General features: G+C 33.6%; 1 protein-coding gene across 2 annotated transcripts in view; it reads right to left on the bottom strand.

Annotated features, from left to right (window-relative positions):
- CSMD1 (CUB and Sushi multiple domains 1) overlaps nt 1-20,703 on the bottom strand; it is a 1,075,408-nt gene that overhangs the window by 244,394 nt on the left and 810,311 nt on the right. For both annotated transcript variants that reach the window (XM_054629077.2, XM_077174973.1), the window contains exons 13-16: nt 11,231-11,413; nt 9,006-9,332; nt 7,050-7,244; nt 2,229-2,367 (exon numbers count right to left, since the gene is read on the bottom strand). In XM_054629077.2, coding sequence (XP_054485052.2) covers nt 2,229-2,367; nt 7,050-7,244; nt 9,006-9,332; nt 11,231-11,413 — 844 coding nt within the window. The remainder of the gene's footprint in view (nt 1-2,228; nt 2,368-7,049; nt 7,245-9,005; nt 9,333-11,230; nt 11,414-20,703) is intronic.

Genomic DNA, 20,703 nt, shown 5'->3' with positions numbered 1-20,703 from the left:
ACTTAATTTACCCAAACAGACTGTTACAGAGGGCATCACTAAAGTACTTGACAGTTTTTCAGTACCCTTCCATAATTTCAGAGATTATATATTGATTTATCCTGCAGCAGAATGATGAAAACAGACAGATACAGCTAGGCTGCTTTAAATACTTTATTTGTACTCATAATGAATAGAGTCAAGATTAGTAATTTAATAGTTCAATTATTTTGACAGTTATGTTTGTGAGGCAAACTAATTAGGAATAAAGTGCTCTCAGCCAGCAATTGCAGTTTTCTTAGCAGGGCAGTATGACAACAATGGATGGCAAACCCTTGCTGGAGACAGAAACCAGAAAATAACTCTTAACAGCAAGTGCTACTCTGACAATGATCTTTATTTCCAGTAGATTCCTGTTCATGTCAAACTCAAATGTGACTCTATAATTCACTCATCTGATTTTGAGGGTTTAAGGGAATAAATTGTCTTTTGAATTGGTCTGGTTTTGTTGCTGGTTTTTATTTTTAGTCTTTGCACTTTCCCAAAAGTGATAAATCAAGACAATTTGTTATTGGAAGTCCTTCATCACTACTGGAAGTACCTAATTAATGGTTACATTTTGGGGTTTTAGTTTATTTTAATGTTTATTAGCTTACTCTTATTAGTAAGAGGTAGGATGTCCTCCAAATGTACACAGATAATTTTAAAAAGACTTAAAGGATGTTGTGCTATACTATTCTTCATACAGTTAGGTTGGTTTTGGATACAAAGGTTAGCTGTATAAATTATCAAACTATTTTTTAACAATATTCAAAGTACCAAAGATCTTCAGGTCAGCCATTATTCTTCTACCCCTTTCCTCATGACTTGACTCAATTAGATTTTATTTTTCTGTTACCCTTCCAGGCATTAGGCACAATTTGAAATGCAAAATGTGCCAATGTAATATAATCATAGGGTCATGCAGTCACTTGCTGCCACTTCTGGAAAGTTTCTAAGGACTCTGGAAAGGCACATTTGTCTAGAAACATTAAAGCTTCATTAGCTCAAGAGTGAGATAATTTTTTTATCATTATTAATATCACATTTGTACAAAGCTTCATTCTGTTAGGTATGTCTTTGTAGCAAGTCATATAGTGAAGTATAAAAGGGTTCCATTTTCCCCAAACTAGGACATATACTTGACAAAAATATTTTATTTGTTGATTAATTGACAAAGTCAACTACTGATTTGTAATTTGCTATATCAGATGGCAAAGTCAGTTTTTCTTGTAAGCAATAAAAAAGGTTTTCCATGGAATTTTTAAACTGGGTAATAAAACATTCATGTTGACAAAAGAAAATAATTTTATTGCAATAGCAAGGTTTTACTATTATTAACAAGCATAACACTTTAAATAAAAATTATAATGTGATGTAGTAAAGTTAGACAATTTTCTAAACCTTCCAGAAAAGCTCCATAAATCTCCAAAGAAAACATGGAAAGTTTTTTTTTTCCTTTGTCTACCAAAACCAGCATGCAGAATGGTAATACTGCTTTGCAATTGAAGCAATTAGGGAATAGCAACGGAATTCATTTGCTATTAATGCTGAGATAATGTTGAAGTAGATTAATTGTGTATCTGCTGTACTTCAAAAATTATATGTGATCAGAATTCTCCATTTTATAAACTCCAAGTTCTTGTTTAATGTCATTGCAGTTCAATTTGTACACAAAACTCCAGAATTCTGCAATGGAAAATGCATGTGCATCTGTCTAAAATTCAGCAAATTGAGTTCTTAAACTGCACCACATGTCACAGAAGCCTATGTTTCTCATTATTTTCTCAGAAATATTGTCATCACACTGTTAAGGTCATGTGCATTCAAATATCTACAACTTCAGGCAATGCATTTCCTTTTATAAAACTTAAATGTTCTATCTTATAACTTAAACTGCTAACCTCAGGCTTCTGAACATTAATAAAAAAAAAAAAGATTGCAAATAAATATAAATCTATACATACTATGAAGTCTTTAATGAGATAAAAAAGTCAGCATCTTAAATTTCTGAAACTTCCCACTGAGTACAATTGAAGCAAACAACACATTAGAAAGCTTTAATTGCCTACTTGTAGGAATAGTATTGTGACTGTTGCAATGAGGTTCCTTTTTGTGGTTTGAGTTCTTAACATGTATACTTATTCTTCAATACTAAAACAAGCGTTTATGCTCAGACCTTACTTCTTGTTTAACTTTATGATACTTACTTGTCAAAAGTGATCTTAATGGAATTTCCTGGTCTTGCTTCAATCACCCATTCACAATTAAGTGAGTCCTTGTAATATCCTGGCCAACCTGGTGGCAAGATAACACCACTCGATGCTGTCAAATGTCCACCACATGGTGCTGAAAGAAAAAAAAAAAACATGTATATTTGTAAGATACAAATTTTTTCTAATATATTATATTCAAAGAAATGGCAAAAAATCAAACTAAAATGCATATAACTATGTTTAATATAGTTTTAATATTTTAACACAGCACTTTGATTTCTTCAGACATACGGCCTTCAATGTGTCTTATCAAGAATTATTACTCTCTTATTATATATTTTAACACACAGAGCATGGCACTTGGGTCTGCCAGCCTTCCTTCTGTTGAAAAGCACAGTATCATATTAAAAAATTATACTGTCTCATCACATTTAAATCCAGTATGATTCCACATTGACATGGAAACATCAGACAAATTGTTCCAAGTAATTATTACCGCTGTTCTGTGCCACCTTTTTGAGCAATCACTGAGCTAAGTGGAACTGGCAGTTGTAAATATTCCATTGGATGATAGAATGGTTTAAGTTGAAGGGGATGTCTGGAAATCATCTAGTTCATTTCCTGCTCAAAACAACAGACTGCACAGAACCATGTCCAGTCAGGATCATGCCTTTCCTCCAAAGTCAGACACTCCCCAGACCTTCTGGACATGTTTGATCACTCTCACAGCGCAAGGTTTTTCTCATATTTAAACAGAAATCCATGTATTTCAGTTTCTGTTAATTGCCTCTTGTCAGGTCCTTTTGCACCACTGAGGAGAGTCTAGCTCCACCTTCTTTAAACCATCCTATCAGTTACTGTACATATAGACAATATCCCTCTTGAGTCCTGAGTATTTTCTTTTCCAGTTGAGACAAGCACAGTTCTTTCAACCTCTTCTTGGATGACAGATGGTCCAAGTCCTTATTTATCTTTGTGACCCTTCACAGGACTCACTGCAGTTATGTCCACATTTCTCTTGTACTGTGTATCCCACGAGTGCACACAGTGCTCCCAACACAGTCTCACTGTGCTGAATAGATGGGAAAGATCTGTCATTTATTTTCAGCCCATTTTTCCTGCCTCTCTCGTCCCTCTGAACAGCAGCACAAACATCTGGAACACCAGCCACTCCCCCCAGTTTTACATCATCTTCAGACTTGCTCAGAGTACATTCTGCCTTAGCATTCAGTTCAGTACTAAAGGTTTTAAACAGTATTGGATAGGGGATTGATCCCTGGGTTATACCTCTATCAATTAACCTCCAGGTGTGACACTGCCTACAATTCTATGAGCCAAATAGTTCAGTGCATTTCCAGTCCACTTCACTGTTCACTTCTCTAGTCCCTACTTCATCAGTTTGTCATTGAGAATTTTTCATGACACAGTGCCAAACACGTTACTAAAACTGAATATCCATTACTCTCCCCTCATCCATCAGACAGTTCATCCTAACACAGAAGGCTATTAGGGTGGTCAGGCATGATTTTCTTCTTCATAAATCCATGTTGATTACTCCCAGTCACCATAGTTTTCTTCATTTTGTCCTGTTTTTGGCTTGGACAGAGTTAATGTTCTCGCAGTAGCCTTGAGGGGGCAGAGTTTGGAGCTATGTGGGCACACCTGGGTGGTTATTCTATACACTCACAGCATCTCTGTGGGTCAGAAGTCAGGAACTTCACTTGCAAGAAGAAGAGAATGTGAATATGACATGGGGTGGAGGAAAAACTTGAGCAGCAGGATCTGGGGGGCATTTTATCTTTGTATTGGTGGCCACCCACACTTGGAGCCTGGTTGGGGGTGTTGGTCAGTCAGGCAGTGGGTGAGCACTTTTTGTATGTAAATTGCCCTCTCCTATACTTTTGTTATTAATATTGTTGTTCTTACTATCTTATCTCATTGCTGTTTCCCTATCTCAACTCAGAATATCTGCCTTTTGTCTCACTCCCACAGGAGGGGGCGGAGGGGGAAAGAGCAGCTGCATGCGGCCTAATTTCCAGCAGGGTTTAAACCACAGCACATGGTTTGGAAATGGTTCCAAGAAATATTGTTGCCTCACCTTTCCCAGTGATAGAGATAAGACCTGTAGCTCTTCAGAGCCTCTCTCTTTCCATTCTCCAAGACTGGAATTTGCTTTCTTCCAGTCCTCAGAGATCTACCTGGTTTAAACCAGCTTCCCAAGATATTACGTGACCTTGTGATGTCATTGGACAGCTTATTCAAAAATCTTGGCTGCATCCCATCAGACCCATTCCTCTATGTCAAATTTGTTTGAACGTTCTCTAACCTGATCCTCCTCCATAAAAAGTTAAAAAAAAAAATGTATTGCAAGAGGGCTGTGAAAATGACAGGGCTAGACAGAGGCATTTTTCAGAGCAAAATTAAAGAACTTTGGAACAGGATTAAACAACAGCAGAAATGACAGAACAAATTTAGGAAAACATGAGTGCCTTAAAAATTTAAGCTGCCATGGCACAGGGCCTTGGGATGTTATGTTTTACTAAAGGCTATGGCACAGCTTAACAGAGGAACACTTTCAAGGTCAGGTAAATATTTCTTAGTATCATTTCTATTGTCCTCATAGAAGAAGTCAATGATATCATTATCAGAAAATTCTACATTTCAGCGCAGGAAATCTTTCTAGATTTCTTCTGTTTCTCTAAGCAGTGACAAACCTACCTATTATTCCATATAGAAATGGATGGCAACATGAGTTTGTGAGTTTTAAATTAATATGCCTAATTTTATTTCAATGTTTTTAGCAACACAAAAAAAAAACTAATCAGAGAGGTTTTTTTTATTTCAGTTGACTTGCACTAGCCTCAAGGAATTTTTTCCAGATTTGAGCGATAAAAGCAACCCACAAATCCTGAAACACTCTGAATTTTCTTTGAAGCAAAATGACAGACCAGTAAAATGGCATTTACCTTACATGTGTATAGTTAATAAGGAAATCAATTTATTCCATAGTGTTTTTTTAAAATTAGTATCATCATACTATGAACAAGAACAGTCCTAAGACTGTTGATCCTCAACTGATTATAGCACTTCATGTACATCATTTACTTCATGTATTTCAGGTGTTGCTTACAGAGACAGTTATGTATGAAAAAAACACAGAGCACAGCAACAACAAAAAAAACCAACAGCTGTTCAGAAATCTCAGACAGCTAGAAGCAAACTAAATCATGCTTAGGATTCTTAGTCCATAATCCAAGCCCAGAAACTCTTTCAACCAAGAGAATCCACATCAGAAAGGAAGATATCCTGAACCAAACTACTTCCTTCTATAAAAGAAACAAAGAGCAAAATCTTAAAAAAAAAACCAAAACAAACCAAACCAACAACAACAAAAAAACAAAACAAAAAAGCAAAAAAACCCCAAAAAAAGCCAAAAAGAAAAAAAAAAACCCAAGCCAGTTCATTAGTTTAATCTTTTCCTCATTAAAAACCAAGTAAACATTCCAGAAGGTTCAAGGAAAGGATAACTGAGGGGCACCTATATATTTTCTGGAAAAGTAATTTCTGCAATTTTTTTTTCTCTCTTTTTTTTCTCTCTTTTTTTTTCCCTTCAAATTGCTCATCTTTGGTCCTTTATCTATGCATTTTCAAAAATAAAATTACAAAAAGATTACACTGAATACCTTAACAATTGAATCTAGTGTTTCAAAATGAGAAAAAAATCTTCTGACAGAAAACAACACCCTACTCTCTGCTTTGGAGTGGACTGGGTTTGCTCTAAGAACAAAGGAAAAACCCTGCTCCACTGTAAAACATGCTTTAATCAGGGTCAGAAATTTTGCTAGTACAACATCCAGGCTTACATACACTTCTAACAGACTGCAGACATGGAAGGGTTCTTCAATATTTTAAAATTTTCTTTGAAATGCACAGTCTTATGAAAACTGAGTTCTCAAATGGCTGAAATAACAAGTGATATGATCCAGATCCTTAAGTAATTGCAATGACACTGAAATTAATGGAAATGTGACATTTAGAAGGTTTGGATTAGTTGTCCCAAAAAATCCTTTTAAACTGGAGTCTATGTATCTATGTATCTATTGTTTAATAAAATGTATACACTTTGAACATGAGTTTTAAAAAAAACATACTTTAGTAATTTATTAAATGCACTCATCTGCCTTGAATTTAGACCTATCAGTTAAGCATCAAGCAATTCCTCTTACTGTATTTCATTCTAAGGAGAGTTTTAAACCTTAGTAGATATCATCTTAGTCTATTTATTCACCTAAGAAAGGAAAGAAAATAAATATGTAAATATTTTGGGACTATCATGGATATTAAACATAGCTCTGGTTTTCACTATATTTCTCAGAAATTAGTGTACTGCAGGTTATATTATTACACACAGAAATTCAGGTATACTTTCATTTTGAGAAAGTTAAAGGGGAAAATTTTCAAAAAGGACTTCTAAATAGAAGCTTTATTTACTTCCTATGTGTTAGATAATTGTTCTTCAGTATGTACAGCCAAAACTGTTATAGCAGTTATAATTCACAACTGAGTAATGATGGTGACAATCAGGACTTGGAAACAATAGCAACCAGATTTTTAGAATGCTAATTTATTCCAAGAATATAAAAGCAAGCTATCTTGTTTCTATTACTGTGCTCTCACTTGCCTGGAAGAGTGTTAAGATGAATTAATAACTTCAGGTAAAGCAGTCTTATTTATGTGCAAAATGTAAAAAGTAAGCTAAATTTAAATAGTGTCATTATTCAAGCTGTAGGTGCAAAGTAAAGGTTGTGCCCTTACCTTCACAACGTGGGACAGTGGAGCTCCATACTACATTTCCATCTTGCATAATACAGGTTATGGATTCAGAGCCTTGAGTCTTCACAAAGCCATCATCACAGTGAAAGGAAACGGAACTTCCCAGAAGGAATCTGTCTCCAAAACGCCTCCCATTTATAGGAATGCCTGGATCGTGACACTCATTCTGACCAAAGGCTGATGAAAACAAAGTAATAATGTTGGTAATAAAACCCACAGTAGTAGCAATAATAAAACTCATCCATTTAAACTTTGTGTCTTGTTTTTTGGAGGAGGAGGAGAATAATATTGCAGTTGTAATACAGTATATGTAACATATATAATAGTAATATATACTTCAAAGTATAGAAAATTTCTCAATAAAAAGTCAGCTTCAAATCCAATGACATGCAACATAGTTGGAATTCAGAAGTTTTTAGGTATATGTGGCTTAGATACACAAGAATAGTTTGTCTAAATTTTCCTCTGGACAAAATCCAGCTGTTTTGCCTCTAACATAAGAGAATTGGGATTGTCTAATCCAAAGAAAGGGAGGTTGAGGAGAGCCCCCATTGCTCCCTACAGCTACCTGGAAGGAGGTTGTAGCAAAGTGAATATTGGCCTCCTCTCACAGGTACTAAGTGATAAAACAAGAGAAAAGGCTTCCCCTTTTTTCTTCATGCCATTTTTCTAAGGAAAAAATTATCCCCTCCTATAAAAGCAAAAGAGCAATTTAAGCATCTAAGACTTAAAAAAGATTGAAATCAATGAATTCCAGCCTTATGTGGGGAATCTTTCCAAACAATGCAAGAAAACACCTTGGCCACAAAAACTATTATTTTAATTGGCACAACACAGAAACAGTTCAAAAGGTCTCAAAGACAACTTTATTGTCGATTAACTTCTATAATCTTAGAAGATAATTTCTTCAGGTAAAATGATAACTTCTGTATAAGTAGTGTCTTTGAATGACTCATAAAACTTTTAGGAGAGTTAGCAATCTATGGCAAATGTAAAAATGTTTTCTAGAAGACAATACTGTTACTGGTTTTCTATTGAGGGTATTGTTTAGTAATATCTTCTTATATAAACAAAACAGAGGGCCATCTGTAGCCAGATATTTCTTAGCCTGGTTGCCCAAACAAGAGACATTTATTTTCTCAGCAGCTCTCTATATGTACATGACCAGCAGGCCCACATTTAACAGCTTTTGGACTGGTTGTCCAGTTACAATTAAACTTTGTACATTTGAGAATTGCCTTCTCAAAGGTAGCACATTCTTAAAATTTGTAAAGGGACAGGAGCCAGGTAGAAGAATGATTCTAAATTCGTGTACTCTTATAGGAAAGGCTTCTGCATCAGTTCAGCTGTGTTCTAGAAACTAGAAAAAACACAGAGTGTAATTGCTATGGGTAATGCAAAAAAGAACATTCTATTCTTAGGGGTTTGTATTCTTGGATTCCACCCCAGTCATCTAGAAAAAAACATACAAAAGCAAAACACCATCCCTCAACTATTTATTTGTATTGATGATTACTATTATGCTTTTCTGATTACTATTTGGGATCGAAGATTAATACTTTTATGAACTTATTCCTGATGGTTCCACTGAGAAGTATATTAAATTACATGCACTGGATACTTTGATGTGAAAGACCTGGACTTTAGGTATGGGATCTGCATTTACACAGTATGAATAAAAAAGACAAATAATAAATAATGAAGGGAATTCCTCAGCACTGTAACAATTAAAATAAATCAATGATAAAGATTCAGATAAGCTAAGGAATACAAGGAAGATATCTGAAAATAGTGCAATTATACAATCATTACAATTTACTTCTGAAATAAATAAATAAAAATATATAAATATAAATATAAATATCAATATCAATATATATGTTTTAATTACTATAAAGAAAGCATAAAACTAAGTGTAAAATAAAAAGCAGTTCTTACTTGTGTAAGTGATATTAAATCCTCTTCCCGTGGTAGAGTGATCTGACTGAAATTCAAGTCTTACTATGTGCCCACTACTAGCCAATTGAGAAGGGACCTCATTGCCAGAAAATGTGCCAAGAGGTGGTAAATCTGAAATCCCATCATCTTTGATTGTAAGGTAGTCAAATTGAGGTTCTACATCAAAGTCGTTGAAAATCAGATGGATTCTGCTTCCTGGCTCTGAGATAATTAACCAAACACAGTTCATATTGTTCCCATATTCCTCAGGATAATTTGGAGAAAGAATAATTCCAGATGGTGCGGTGAAGTTGAAGAAACATGAGACTAAAGGAAAGAACAAAAAGATTCTCAAAATGCTATCCACAACTTTACAAATGTTTGTCTTTCTATTTTTTTTTAATTATTATTATTCTTGTGGAAAAGGATGAGTTTGAAGCCTGGATGCCAAAACTACTATACATACAATCAGAAAATGTTTAACGCCTTCAGAACAGTTCTCCAATGTTTTGTCTCCCAAGTGAACCCGAGTGACTGAAGCAGGGCCTCCAAGAGATTTGCATGTAGTGAATACCAAGAAAGTAAAAGTAATGCTTGATGCATCAGAATTTGAAAAAAATTGGCAGGTTTGTTCTAAAATCAAAATATGATGTCCAAATTTGAATGATTTTTTTTTCCAAATATGCATTAAACTATTTAACAATCAAACTAATCAAGTGCAAGGGCCAGTTTTGTCTGTAGTATACAAAGTTCATTCTGATGCAAATAACAGTGGAAATTTAGATGTGACTGAATCAAGAAATCTTAAGAGTATATGGTCTGAACTTATTTTACCCTAGTTTTCCTTTGGTGGTGTAGAAAAAAACCAAAAATTATTCATAGCTATAATCCTTTGTTACTATTTTGAGCCAATTTTCATCAAGATATTGCCTAACCGGTTTCAGAGTTTTGACCAATACCTTGTGACTGGTACTTTAGGCAGAAATACAGTATATTCAGAAAGGGTAAGACTCACTGAATATTAGTTAACACAAAGGACAACCATTATTCAGCTCTTCAAATGTGTCAAACTGAACTCAGTGTATGTAAATAGATGTTATATTCAATGCTTTTTCATGGGGCATGCGCATATGTAACACTGGAAGCACAGTAAAATAATTTACATGGTCAACAAAAACTGATATAGCAATCCAATGCAATACAGCACCATGAAGAAACACAACTTCTGTCTTCCAAGGGAACTGCAGCTGAACTGTCTCTGTGCCTAGGCTTTACATGCTAAGACACAATTCAGCATTGCAAGGCCCACTGAGGATTATTCTGGTCCAGAGCAATCTTGCTCAGTTTGTTAAGTCCTGTACCAACACAGCTTCAAAGTACATACATGTCCAAACAGAATAGGTTCAAAGTACATACATGTCCAAACCTCACAAAGGTTGTGATGGTTGTCAAATCCAGTACTGATTTGTATGACTCTTTATAGGAAAATTTAACACAATCTGCACAACTGGAGTGCCTAATATACCTGTGTACTTGAAAGATTTAATCTATCTTACAAGAAGGAAGAAAAAAGAAAAGGAAAAAATCCAACCCAACCCAACTAAACTGTACCCCCCCCAAAAAAAAACCCACCCAAACAAACAAAAAAAAACCAAAAAAACCCCCAAGCAAACACAAAAAATCCTAACCCAACAACCCTCTTTTAACAACAAATATATTTTATCTTTTAAAACAAAAATCACAACTAATGACCTTTCCTAAACTTTTCCTATGTTTGATATTCTTAACTTCTTTATATTCATATTCACACCTTTGTGATATATCACATTAAAAAAAAAGAAAGCCAATCTTTTCTTATGCGGGTTTGCAGGCTGCTTTGCACTGCCTGAATGAAACCTGTACATGCCACAGAGTCCTTTTGAATGCTTTTCTGCTATTAGGAATTCCTCATTTAGAATCTAATTCAACAAACACTTACATGATGAGTATTAAGTGGTTCAATTACATAAAAAATGAGTGTAAAGATCATTCTAAAAACAGTCCTGCATGACATTCCCCATAAATGAGCCACTAAGACAACTGAAAAAAAAAACAAACCATGATGGAAAAAGTCTTCAATACTTCAATACTTTGAAGTATTTTCCTGTTGATTAGTCACAAAGGTTAAGAAATGCAAGAGGTTAAGGTCAGAAAAATAACACAGAAAAAAATATAATAATTCTTACAAACACAGCTGGGTTTGTTGCCAGACCACTGGTTATTTTGTTGACATGTAATCGTTCTCTCTCCCACCAGTTCAAAAGCTGCTTGACATTCAAAGGTAAGTGTGTCTCCATGCAGAAAACTGCTGCCGGTCCTTTTCCCATATGATGGAATTCCAGGATCTCCACAACCTCCTTTCTCTATTTCTGAATATTGAAAAATTCAAATGCAATAATAAGGAACATACATTTTCAATCAATTCATATGTCAGTATCAGAAATATTTTCAAAATATTTGGTATTATAGATTAAATTAATGTTTACAGCTGAAAATGAACTAGAGGTAAATGCTGTGCAACTGCCTCAAAGATGACTTAGGATCTAAAGTTCTTTCACAAGCTAATAGCTTCCATACCTGCATTGCTGCATTGCTGAAAATAACAAAATACTTATATTTAACTGCATGACTGTACCAAATTACCTCATATTTGAATGTAAAATTATAAAGCCACAGTCTCCATCCTACCCATGGAGACATAGTAAATGTAGATAATTTTTCTCACAAAGTTGTACTCATACTAAAGATTCTCTTAACTCTCACCTCTGCAATTCCATTTATAAGTCTACTAACAATATGATTAAAAGTATAAAATTTCCTAATAGAGTCAATAGATTTCAGTTTAAAATAGCTGAAGTATAATAAAAACAAAATTGAGGAATTATTTCTTAATCACAAATTTCAAATTAGAGCCACATTTTTCCCAGCCACATTCAGCTATGCTGAAAATAAATTAACATTTTGGATAATACTTCAAGATATTCTCTAGGAGCTCTGTTTCTTAAATTATTTAATTTGTAGATCTCAAATCTACATAAACCAGATAAGGCTATAAAAATTCAAGTCTTATGAAATTTATGAATACCATAAGTAGTAGAAAACATAAGTATTAATTGCCTGTGACAGAATCATCTTACAAAATACTACACACATGGCTGCTCATCAAAAAATGAAGGCTCCATTTCTTTGCTATTAAATTGAAAGCAATTTTTTTAAATTACATTCCTTTGATCAGAAAAAAAATAACAACAAAGCACTTCTGATTCTATAAACTGTATTGCTGCACATGTAATGAAATTATGTAAATCTGATTCAAATGGAAGTACAGATAAAGTTCTGGGTATTTAAATATTTTACAGTTCAGTCTAAGGTATGAAATCAGAAATATTCAACAAGAAAATTCAACTCACTGAATTAAATATTAACATAATTTAACACAATTTAAAAATGTTTGCTGTCAAATATTGTTAAATCAAATTCTGTTAAATCCTGGAAGAAGTGTATACCTTGACTCAGAACAGAAATTTTAAGATACAGGATACAAAATTATGACATGTGAAATCAATCCACTATGTTTACACCATTAAAGCAGTCATTGTTGACAGACATGTTGAGAAAGGTATGGCACATATTTCACAATGTGATAGTTTCTTAGACCTGCTAGTGATGCTGTGCCTGATGCACCCATTATTATTTCATTTAAATAATTTGTCTCAGCAGAAAGTTAGAATGTATAAATTAATAAAATCATTTTCCAAAATGTCCAGTACACAAATACAAAACACAGATAAAACATTGTGATGGAAATTTTATAAAGAATATTTATAAATAATGATTCAAAATTATACCTACAAATGCTTTAATATAGCTCCTATTTGTTTGCTCCTAGTGAGATATTGACTTTAACTTCCACAGAATAGCACTGAAAACCTATCTTTTCAGCTACGCACATCTTTACATACTTCATGAAAATGTGGGGAGCCACAGAAAATTGGAATACATATTTTAATGATATTTTAGAAGTTCATCTCCCCCATTGAAAGCAAGCTGTATCTTATTGAGCATGTGAGAATGATCATAAACTCTTTGCCAAACTTAGGAGACAAACCAAATCCTTTTTTAATCTTAATGTTCTTCCTCCTTTTTATTCTTAATATTCTTCCTTCATCCAGGAATGTCCATATGGGCATATAGTGGTATACAATTCAAATTTGTAAATATCTTATTTTCAAGCACAAAAACCATACACAAATTAAAAATATTAACACTAATTTCAGATAAAACATTTAAAATATGTTTCATTCCTCGGAAAAATAGTTTTAATAAAATATGTCTTATAAAAAACAACTGACTGATAAATTTCAGGTTCTGTAAAACACAAAATGAATTGATTTTTTAATCAATTCATTTTATATTTAAAAGCCAAATAACTCAAAAAATGTCAAAAATAATTACATTAACTTTATTTATATCTAAACATCCAGGGTCTGTGCGTGTTTGTTCAACATAAAAACAATACAGAAAATATGGCTGATTTATAAAACACTTCTGAGGATGTCTTATTTGCATTTTGACAATAAATAGCTTGAAAAATTCCATCCAGGTGTAGGAATCCATTTCTTCACAAACCTGAAATTGAAGACTGTATGTATCCCTAACAAGAAATCTACTCTAGTCAAAAGTTATTCAGGCTGAGAGACAACACTCATTGTAATTCATAGAGTCATCATAGGATCATAGAATTTGGATTTGAAGGGGCCTTAAAGATCTGCTACTTCTAACCCCTTTGTCATGGACAGGAATACCTTCCACTAGGCCCACGTTCCTCAGAACTGGCCTGGCCTTTAATATTCCCAGGGATGAGGTATCCACGCCTTTTCTTGGCAACCTGTTCCAGTGCCTCAGCACCCTCACAATAAATAGTTTCTTCCTAAAATCTAATCTAGAACTGCACTCCTATTGGAAACAGGGAGCCCCCGACCAAGGAATGAATGATGAGTAGGACTCCATGGATATCAGAAGGCTAATTAATTACTTTATTATACTATATTATGCTATACTATATTACACTGTTACATTACATCTAAACTGAATCTGCCAAGCGCCCAACAGAATCCCATGACTGTCAGCTGACCATCCTGATACACATACACATGAATTCAATTGGTCAGTGAATCAAAACACACTAGAACCCAATTACCAATTCCCTTCAGGTAAACAATCTTCCACAACGCATTCCACTTTGGCACAACACAGGCGCAGCAAATGAGATAAGAATTGTTTTGGTCATTCTTTTCTCTGCTTTTCTCACTGCTTCTCCCTGGTTCAGAGAATGTGAATCCCACACCCTCCTTCAGTTTAAAACCATTCCCCCTTGCCCTGTCATTAGATGCTGTTATGAAAAGTCCCTCTGCAGCTCTCTTGAAGGCTCCCATTTGGTACTGGAAGGTGCTCTAAGGTGTTCACAGAAAGGGTTGTCAAGCATTGGACCAGGCTGCTCAGGGAAGTGGCTGAGTCACCATCCCAGTAGTATTTAAACAATATGTAGATGTGGCACTGAGGGATCTCATTTAGTTGGGGAACTGGGTTAATGGTTGGGCTGATTATATTAAATAATTCTCTGATTCTCTTTAGTCAAAAGTTACATTTCATTACATATTCATTACATTAATCCAAAACTAAGGGAAGATGCAGAAGTCCAAACTAATGGTTTTGCATTTATACATAAAGAATACTCTTTCTTTAGATCTACAGTAGTAGGTGTGTAATAATTTCCAAAATTTTTCTGTCCTCTGGGATTTTGTACAGATTTTTTACCTGTTTGACTTGTACTGATTTAGTCATTGAACAATTTTGTAAAATGTCTAAATGCAGCTGAGATGCATTGTGTGGATTGCTCCAACACATGTATGGATTATTGTGTTTCATAAATTAAGAAATGTCCTGTATCAGTTTGCTAAAAAAGAGAACATTTCAGACCAATTCCATTAAAGTTATGTTGAGCTCTTAGAAAATCCTATGGGATAGAAAATGTTTTTAAAATAACAAACATGAAAATAAAATCTATGCTAATTTATTTAGCATGGCAATTAAAGGCCTGTTCTTTTAGGATGATTCTGTGTACTCATTCAGTGTTGAACTTCTTTTGATCTGAGTTCTTAGAGCTCTGTGAACTTCATGAAGTTTGTACATAAACTCTCAAGCCTAAATTTAAACATCAGCTCCCTCTGGTTATCAAAATATTAATATTGATCTTATGCAATTGTTCTTGGCTTTCATGGACCCTCTTTCAATAGCCTTGGGAAACAGACTTTTCATCTTGTTTGTAAACTAGAAATATTTACTCAGTTTCAGAGAATATTCTTTCTTTCATGTTAGAAGAATGACAACATTAGATTTCTGACTGTAAGGTCATATCTCTCTGAATTTAATTGAAAGACATTTCTGTTGCTCTGCTTTCTTTCAAATGAAGAAATGTGGTGATTCAAAAGTGATATTAAGCATTTAAATATGTATCATGACTGCTATTTGAGAGGTGTCGCATTGCAATTCAAGTATTTTTTGATGTAACAACTTTGATTATGGTATCTGAAATGTTTAATAAAATAATACATGGCTTAGATTTTGAACTAATATTCATGGAAAGAGTAATTAATTGTTTTTCCTCTCTTTTTACTAGATTATAAATACACAGTTTAAATTAAATTCTTACTGTTGCTGTATTTTCATTCACACTATTGAATAGTCTAGCTGAGACAATTAGTGAATCATCTAATCATTAAATCTGAATCTGGATACAATCCAAAGAGTATAAATAATAATCTCACACATTAATAATTCAAATGCATAAATACAATTTAAAATAAATACGTGTTTTTAACACATGTGACTTGAGCAAAAATCAGTTTTTGAGATATAAAATAAACTTCAGGTTTTTATCAGAAAATTTAAGTCAATAGCTTTAAAACCTAATTATTTTACAATATTTCATAATTATCATCTTATTTATAGTCAAGATAGATTAAAGGAAGCTGTGAACTGGTGCAGGTATACATTTACCCCTCCCCAAAAAAAGAAAAGAGAGTTTAACATTTAAACTCCAAGAGGTCACAGAAATTCATGTTCCATATATGAGAAAAGTGATGATTTATTTTATTTCCTCTTATTCCTCATGCCTCCCTGTGCTAACAGTCATAATACCTAATGTAGTTTAAAAACACAAAGGAGATACTGTTATGCAAGCAAACCCTTATAAAATAAGAAAGGACAGAAAGATGCTCAGGATTGCAGAAGAGGACATGAGAAAAGGAATATTATATACATGATTCCTGCAATGGAACATAGGAACTACTACTAAAAAAGAGAATGGTAAATCAAAACTAATACAAAAAAATATTTCAGATAGTACATAATTGGACTGTAAAAGTGGCTATTAAAGCTAAAATGAGGTTTGCCTACCACTAAAAAGAGGATGGACTTACATGACAATTTTATAAATGATCACAATTTTATCATTATTCCAGTAAATTTCTTCAAAGAAATTTAACAGTACAATTTATTATCAGTCTCCAAATACAAAAAGAGAAGGCCTTCACAGATCATATAGTTCCCTGCTGCATTTTAAGAGGCTCTCACACTTTCTCTGAAATGTTTTGTCCTTGCTGTTATCAAAAAGACCACAGATCATATCCAGTAGATTAATTTTTGCTGCTTCCACCTTATTGCATTCTGTACCAATACTTAAAGAAAAACCCAAACATGTCTTTAGAATCAGATTGATGAAAAAAACCCAATTTTTCTAGGAAGTAATTTAAACCAACAGCTCACTATCATAGCATATGATGGCTTGCTGGTAATAATAACACTGTATTGCATCATATCTTAAACAATCCTTGAAAACAATAAAGCAGAAAACAAATTTTATAATATGTGCTTTAAGTTTAATATATACTGTGTACTTAAATATTATGGATGTTATTACCAAAAGCAGAAAAATAAAATGTTGGTTTGTTTACAATCAATTTTACATGTTCAGGGGTTAATGCAGATCAAATATGAAGAGGAATGAGGAAAAAGCTTTTTGTTACTTGTTGCAAAAAAAATGTATGATACCTACTAACCAAGCATGTTAAATTCATTACCAAAATTTGTAGAAAGAAAAATATGGGGAAAAAATCATTATTATGAGTTTGTAAGCACAGTGGTAGGTTCTGATTTGACTAGGACTGGGACTCCAGCAACAGAGGCTCTGGCATACTAAATAATTCTATGAAACTGTAAGCTATTGAAATTGTTAAGAATTATTAGGAAAGGAACAGTGAAAAAAATAGAGAATATCATTCTGTCCTCACACAAAAACATTCACAAATTTTATTTCTATGTTGAATTTTGCATATAGTATTGTTCTTTCATTTAAAAAAGGTACGATTAGAACTAGGGGAGGAAAACAAGAGATCAAAGTTACTGAGGAAATGAGAACCAGTTAAATAGGCTGAAAATCTCTTTTTCTGGGTTGTGAAATACATGTGTTCAAAAAGTTGTTGGACAAATACATGGAAGAAAATCTTATTGAGAGAAAAATTATTTAAGGCATGCATCACTGGAAACAGAAAATATTCTGTTTCTTAATTTATCACCATATAATTCACCATTTCCTCCTTAAACACCTATTATTGTCAAGTACCAATATGCTTTTGGTCTCACTGTAGATTTGTATTCTAATGTTTTGTGTTAAGAAACATGATATTGTTAAAATTATAGTGTTCATCTTGCTTTACTACTAGAAAGAGCAGGACCTGTCAGCACAAAGGACCGAGCAGCACCCTGAACAAAAAGTTAGCATGGAGTTATTCTGTGGAAATAAACTTGGAATATTATGGAAAATGGGAAGCACAGAAAAAAATAAAGTGCAGCTGCCTCAGAAATTATCAGAATAGGGTAAGGGTGAATATTGTAAAAAGGCAAACCCCAGAATGAGGCAGAAGGCAGTGACAAAACTTGTAGAATTAAACTGTCCTTAAAATTAAGAGAAAGAAAAATAGCTTGCAGGAAAGGAGAATGAAGAACACTTTCTCTTATCTAGATAAAAATGTTTAAATAAAATTAAAAGAAGGGCAGGATAGGAAGAGAACAGCTTAAGGACCGTTTAGAAAATGCAGACTCATTCAAGGGCCCAATTAAATTCAGTACTGAAACTGAAGCAGTCAATGAACTATTAGCAATTATCTTCAAGAACTTCTGCAGAACAAGGGAGATCTCACACGACTGAGCAAGGTCACATCTATTAACTGTCTCAAAAACTGGAGAGAAGAACCAAGGAATTAAAAAAATACCTGTGTATCAAATTGATCCCCTCCAACTAGGAAAATATTTTATTTGCTTTATCTTCCTTTATAAGGGCGTATCCTTCAACATCTGTACTTAAAATTATCTTAAGTCCTGACAAGAAAGACATGGTAGCTATCTAGAAAGAAAATCAATGAGCAGCTACTAGCAAATCATTTCTAACAGGATTGTAAAACCAACACTGATCCTTAGCAAATTGATGGAACCACCAACATAAAACCACTATTTCTAAAGGGTTAAAAGACAAAAATATAATTACCAGTAGTTAGCATGGTTTTATGGAAAATGTGCCATGCCATACAAACAATATATTATTCAGATTATAAACTCAGATGACACAATATATTGGACTTTGAACCTTTTAAATTAGTGGCACATGGCATTCTAATTAGGAGCTGGCATCATAGCAAATTAATTTAACACATAGTAAATGAATTTCCATTAAATAATTATAGTATTTTGAAGCAAAAATGTGAATAAAGAATAAACATTAGACAATAGAACTTCTTCATTTAGCTTAATCTATACTTTTTTATCCCAATCCTAACAGTTTATTACAGAAATATTACAGAAAAACAACGCCACACTATTTCAAGATGCTTTAACCCAACATATATTGCGGGTGTAGTCTTCTCAAGCACATATACCCATATAAGCACTGTTTTTTCTCATACTCCTAAAATAAACCCTCACCAAAATCTCAAGCCTATGGCAGCCGAGAATTTTGCAAAATAAAATTAATGTTAGATGGGAAGACCTTATTTTCCTGAGTATCCCCTTCAGTACCCTACAGTGGGTGTGCCTCCACTTTAAAGACCAGGAGTGATAAGTACAGATTCATAATAGAAAATGAAAGATTACAATCACGTGTGGATTTGCTGGAGCTTCAACTCAGTACTTTTCTAATGCCAGTTGTAGAAGTAGTAAGTGCTCAAACAGAAAATGTTAGCTTTGGAAGCAACTGAATGTCCCCATATTAGTACAGTGTGGACATCCAAATAATTTTCCCTTATTATATTTCAGCAAAGAAGCAAGAAGGATGAGTATTGCTCCAAAAATGTTCTTCTGAAGGAAAAAAAAAAAAAAAAAAAAAAAGAGAAAACATCTTTAGGCCTTACTCTCCTCTCCTATATTCTGCCCCTGTGGGACAAATTCTGCCTTCCAGTGTTGGACTCAGTCCAGCATCTCTTGCACGATTTCTCAATATCTCAATTTTTCTCTCTTTGATTAACTTTGAGACTTTATTGCATGGACACTCTTTCCATCTAGAGAAAATTTCCTTTTTTTTATCTATATCTTGTATGTTTCATGTTTTTTTGTTGTGCCTCCATCCTTGTTGGCTCTTGTCCCATTGGTCACCCAAGAGTTCTGGGGTGGTGTCCTAGGGACAGGTGGGATTAAGCAAGACAAACTTTCCTTCTCTTTCCAAAGATGTCAACATGGTCAAGGCTTAACAACAGGATGTTTTTGGGTTTTTTTTTCCCAAAGAAAACACACTTTCTGAGGAACATAACACAAAACTACTGTGTAGACAAGTAAAGGAAATCTCACAGCTTTCAGTCTGGAATTCATTCTGGAAGCTATTCCATATAAACATACCCATATGTACATATAATTTTTTTGTAGGCATAGTATAAATTCACAAAAATAAATGAACAAATTACTAAAATTCATGTGCTTATTTCAGTGATAGCAATTAAAAACTGAAATTTCACAGAAGCACATAGGGGAGTCTTCATGAGCATTAACTATCTATTTGACTTATTAGATAGACTGGACTTAGTCTTAAAATTCCATTCAACATCTTGATTTTCCATTTTCACACCCAGAAGAAAAAAGGAAGGAGGACAGGTTGGGTTATGATGGGGATTTAACAGTATTGGTTATTTTGCTGAAAAAAAGTCTCTCTGAATATTGTTTGTATGTAGAGGTTAACTGAATAAAACTAAAAACCCCAGCAAATTGCTACATGGAAATCCTGTGTCTGTTACTATATAGCAAAGCTTAACTGTAGCCTTCATAGAGTAACCAGGATACAATTAAAATCTGCTAATTAAAAAAAAAAATCATAAAAAAATTATTTTAAGAAGTGTTTGACAGATGCAATGTTGTTTTGGTTTGCTGTTTATGAGTTTTTGGTTTTGATTTTTTTCCAAATAGCACAAGCCAGGGGAGAATGTAAATTTTTTTTTATGCTGTTCCTATCAGGTACATGTTCTGGAGAAAGCACATCCAAATGTCTATAATGTAGACAAGCAAACAGATTAGGAATACTCCGATTATTTTATATACTTTCAATATTGGCAGATTAAAA

Source organism: Agelaius phoeniceus, chromosome 3, assembly GCF_051311805.1.
Source record: "Agelaius phoeniceus isolate bAgePho1 chromosome 3, bAgePho1.hap1, whole genome shotgun sequence".
Taxonomy (NCBI): domain Eukaryota; kingdom Metazoa; phylum Chordata; class Aves; order Passeriformes; family Icteridae; genus Agelaius; species Agelaius phoeniceus.
This window is presented reverse-complemented; position numbering and strand designations above follow the sequence as displayed.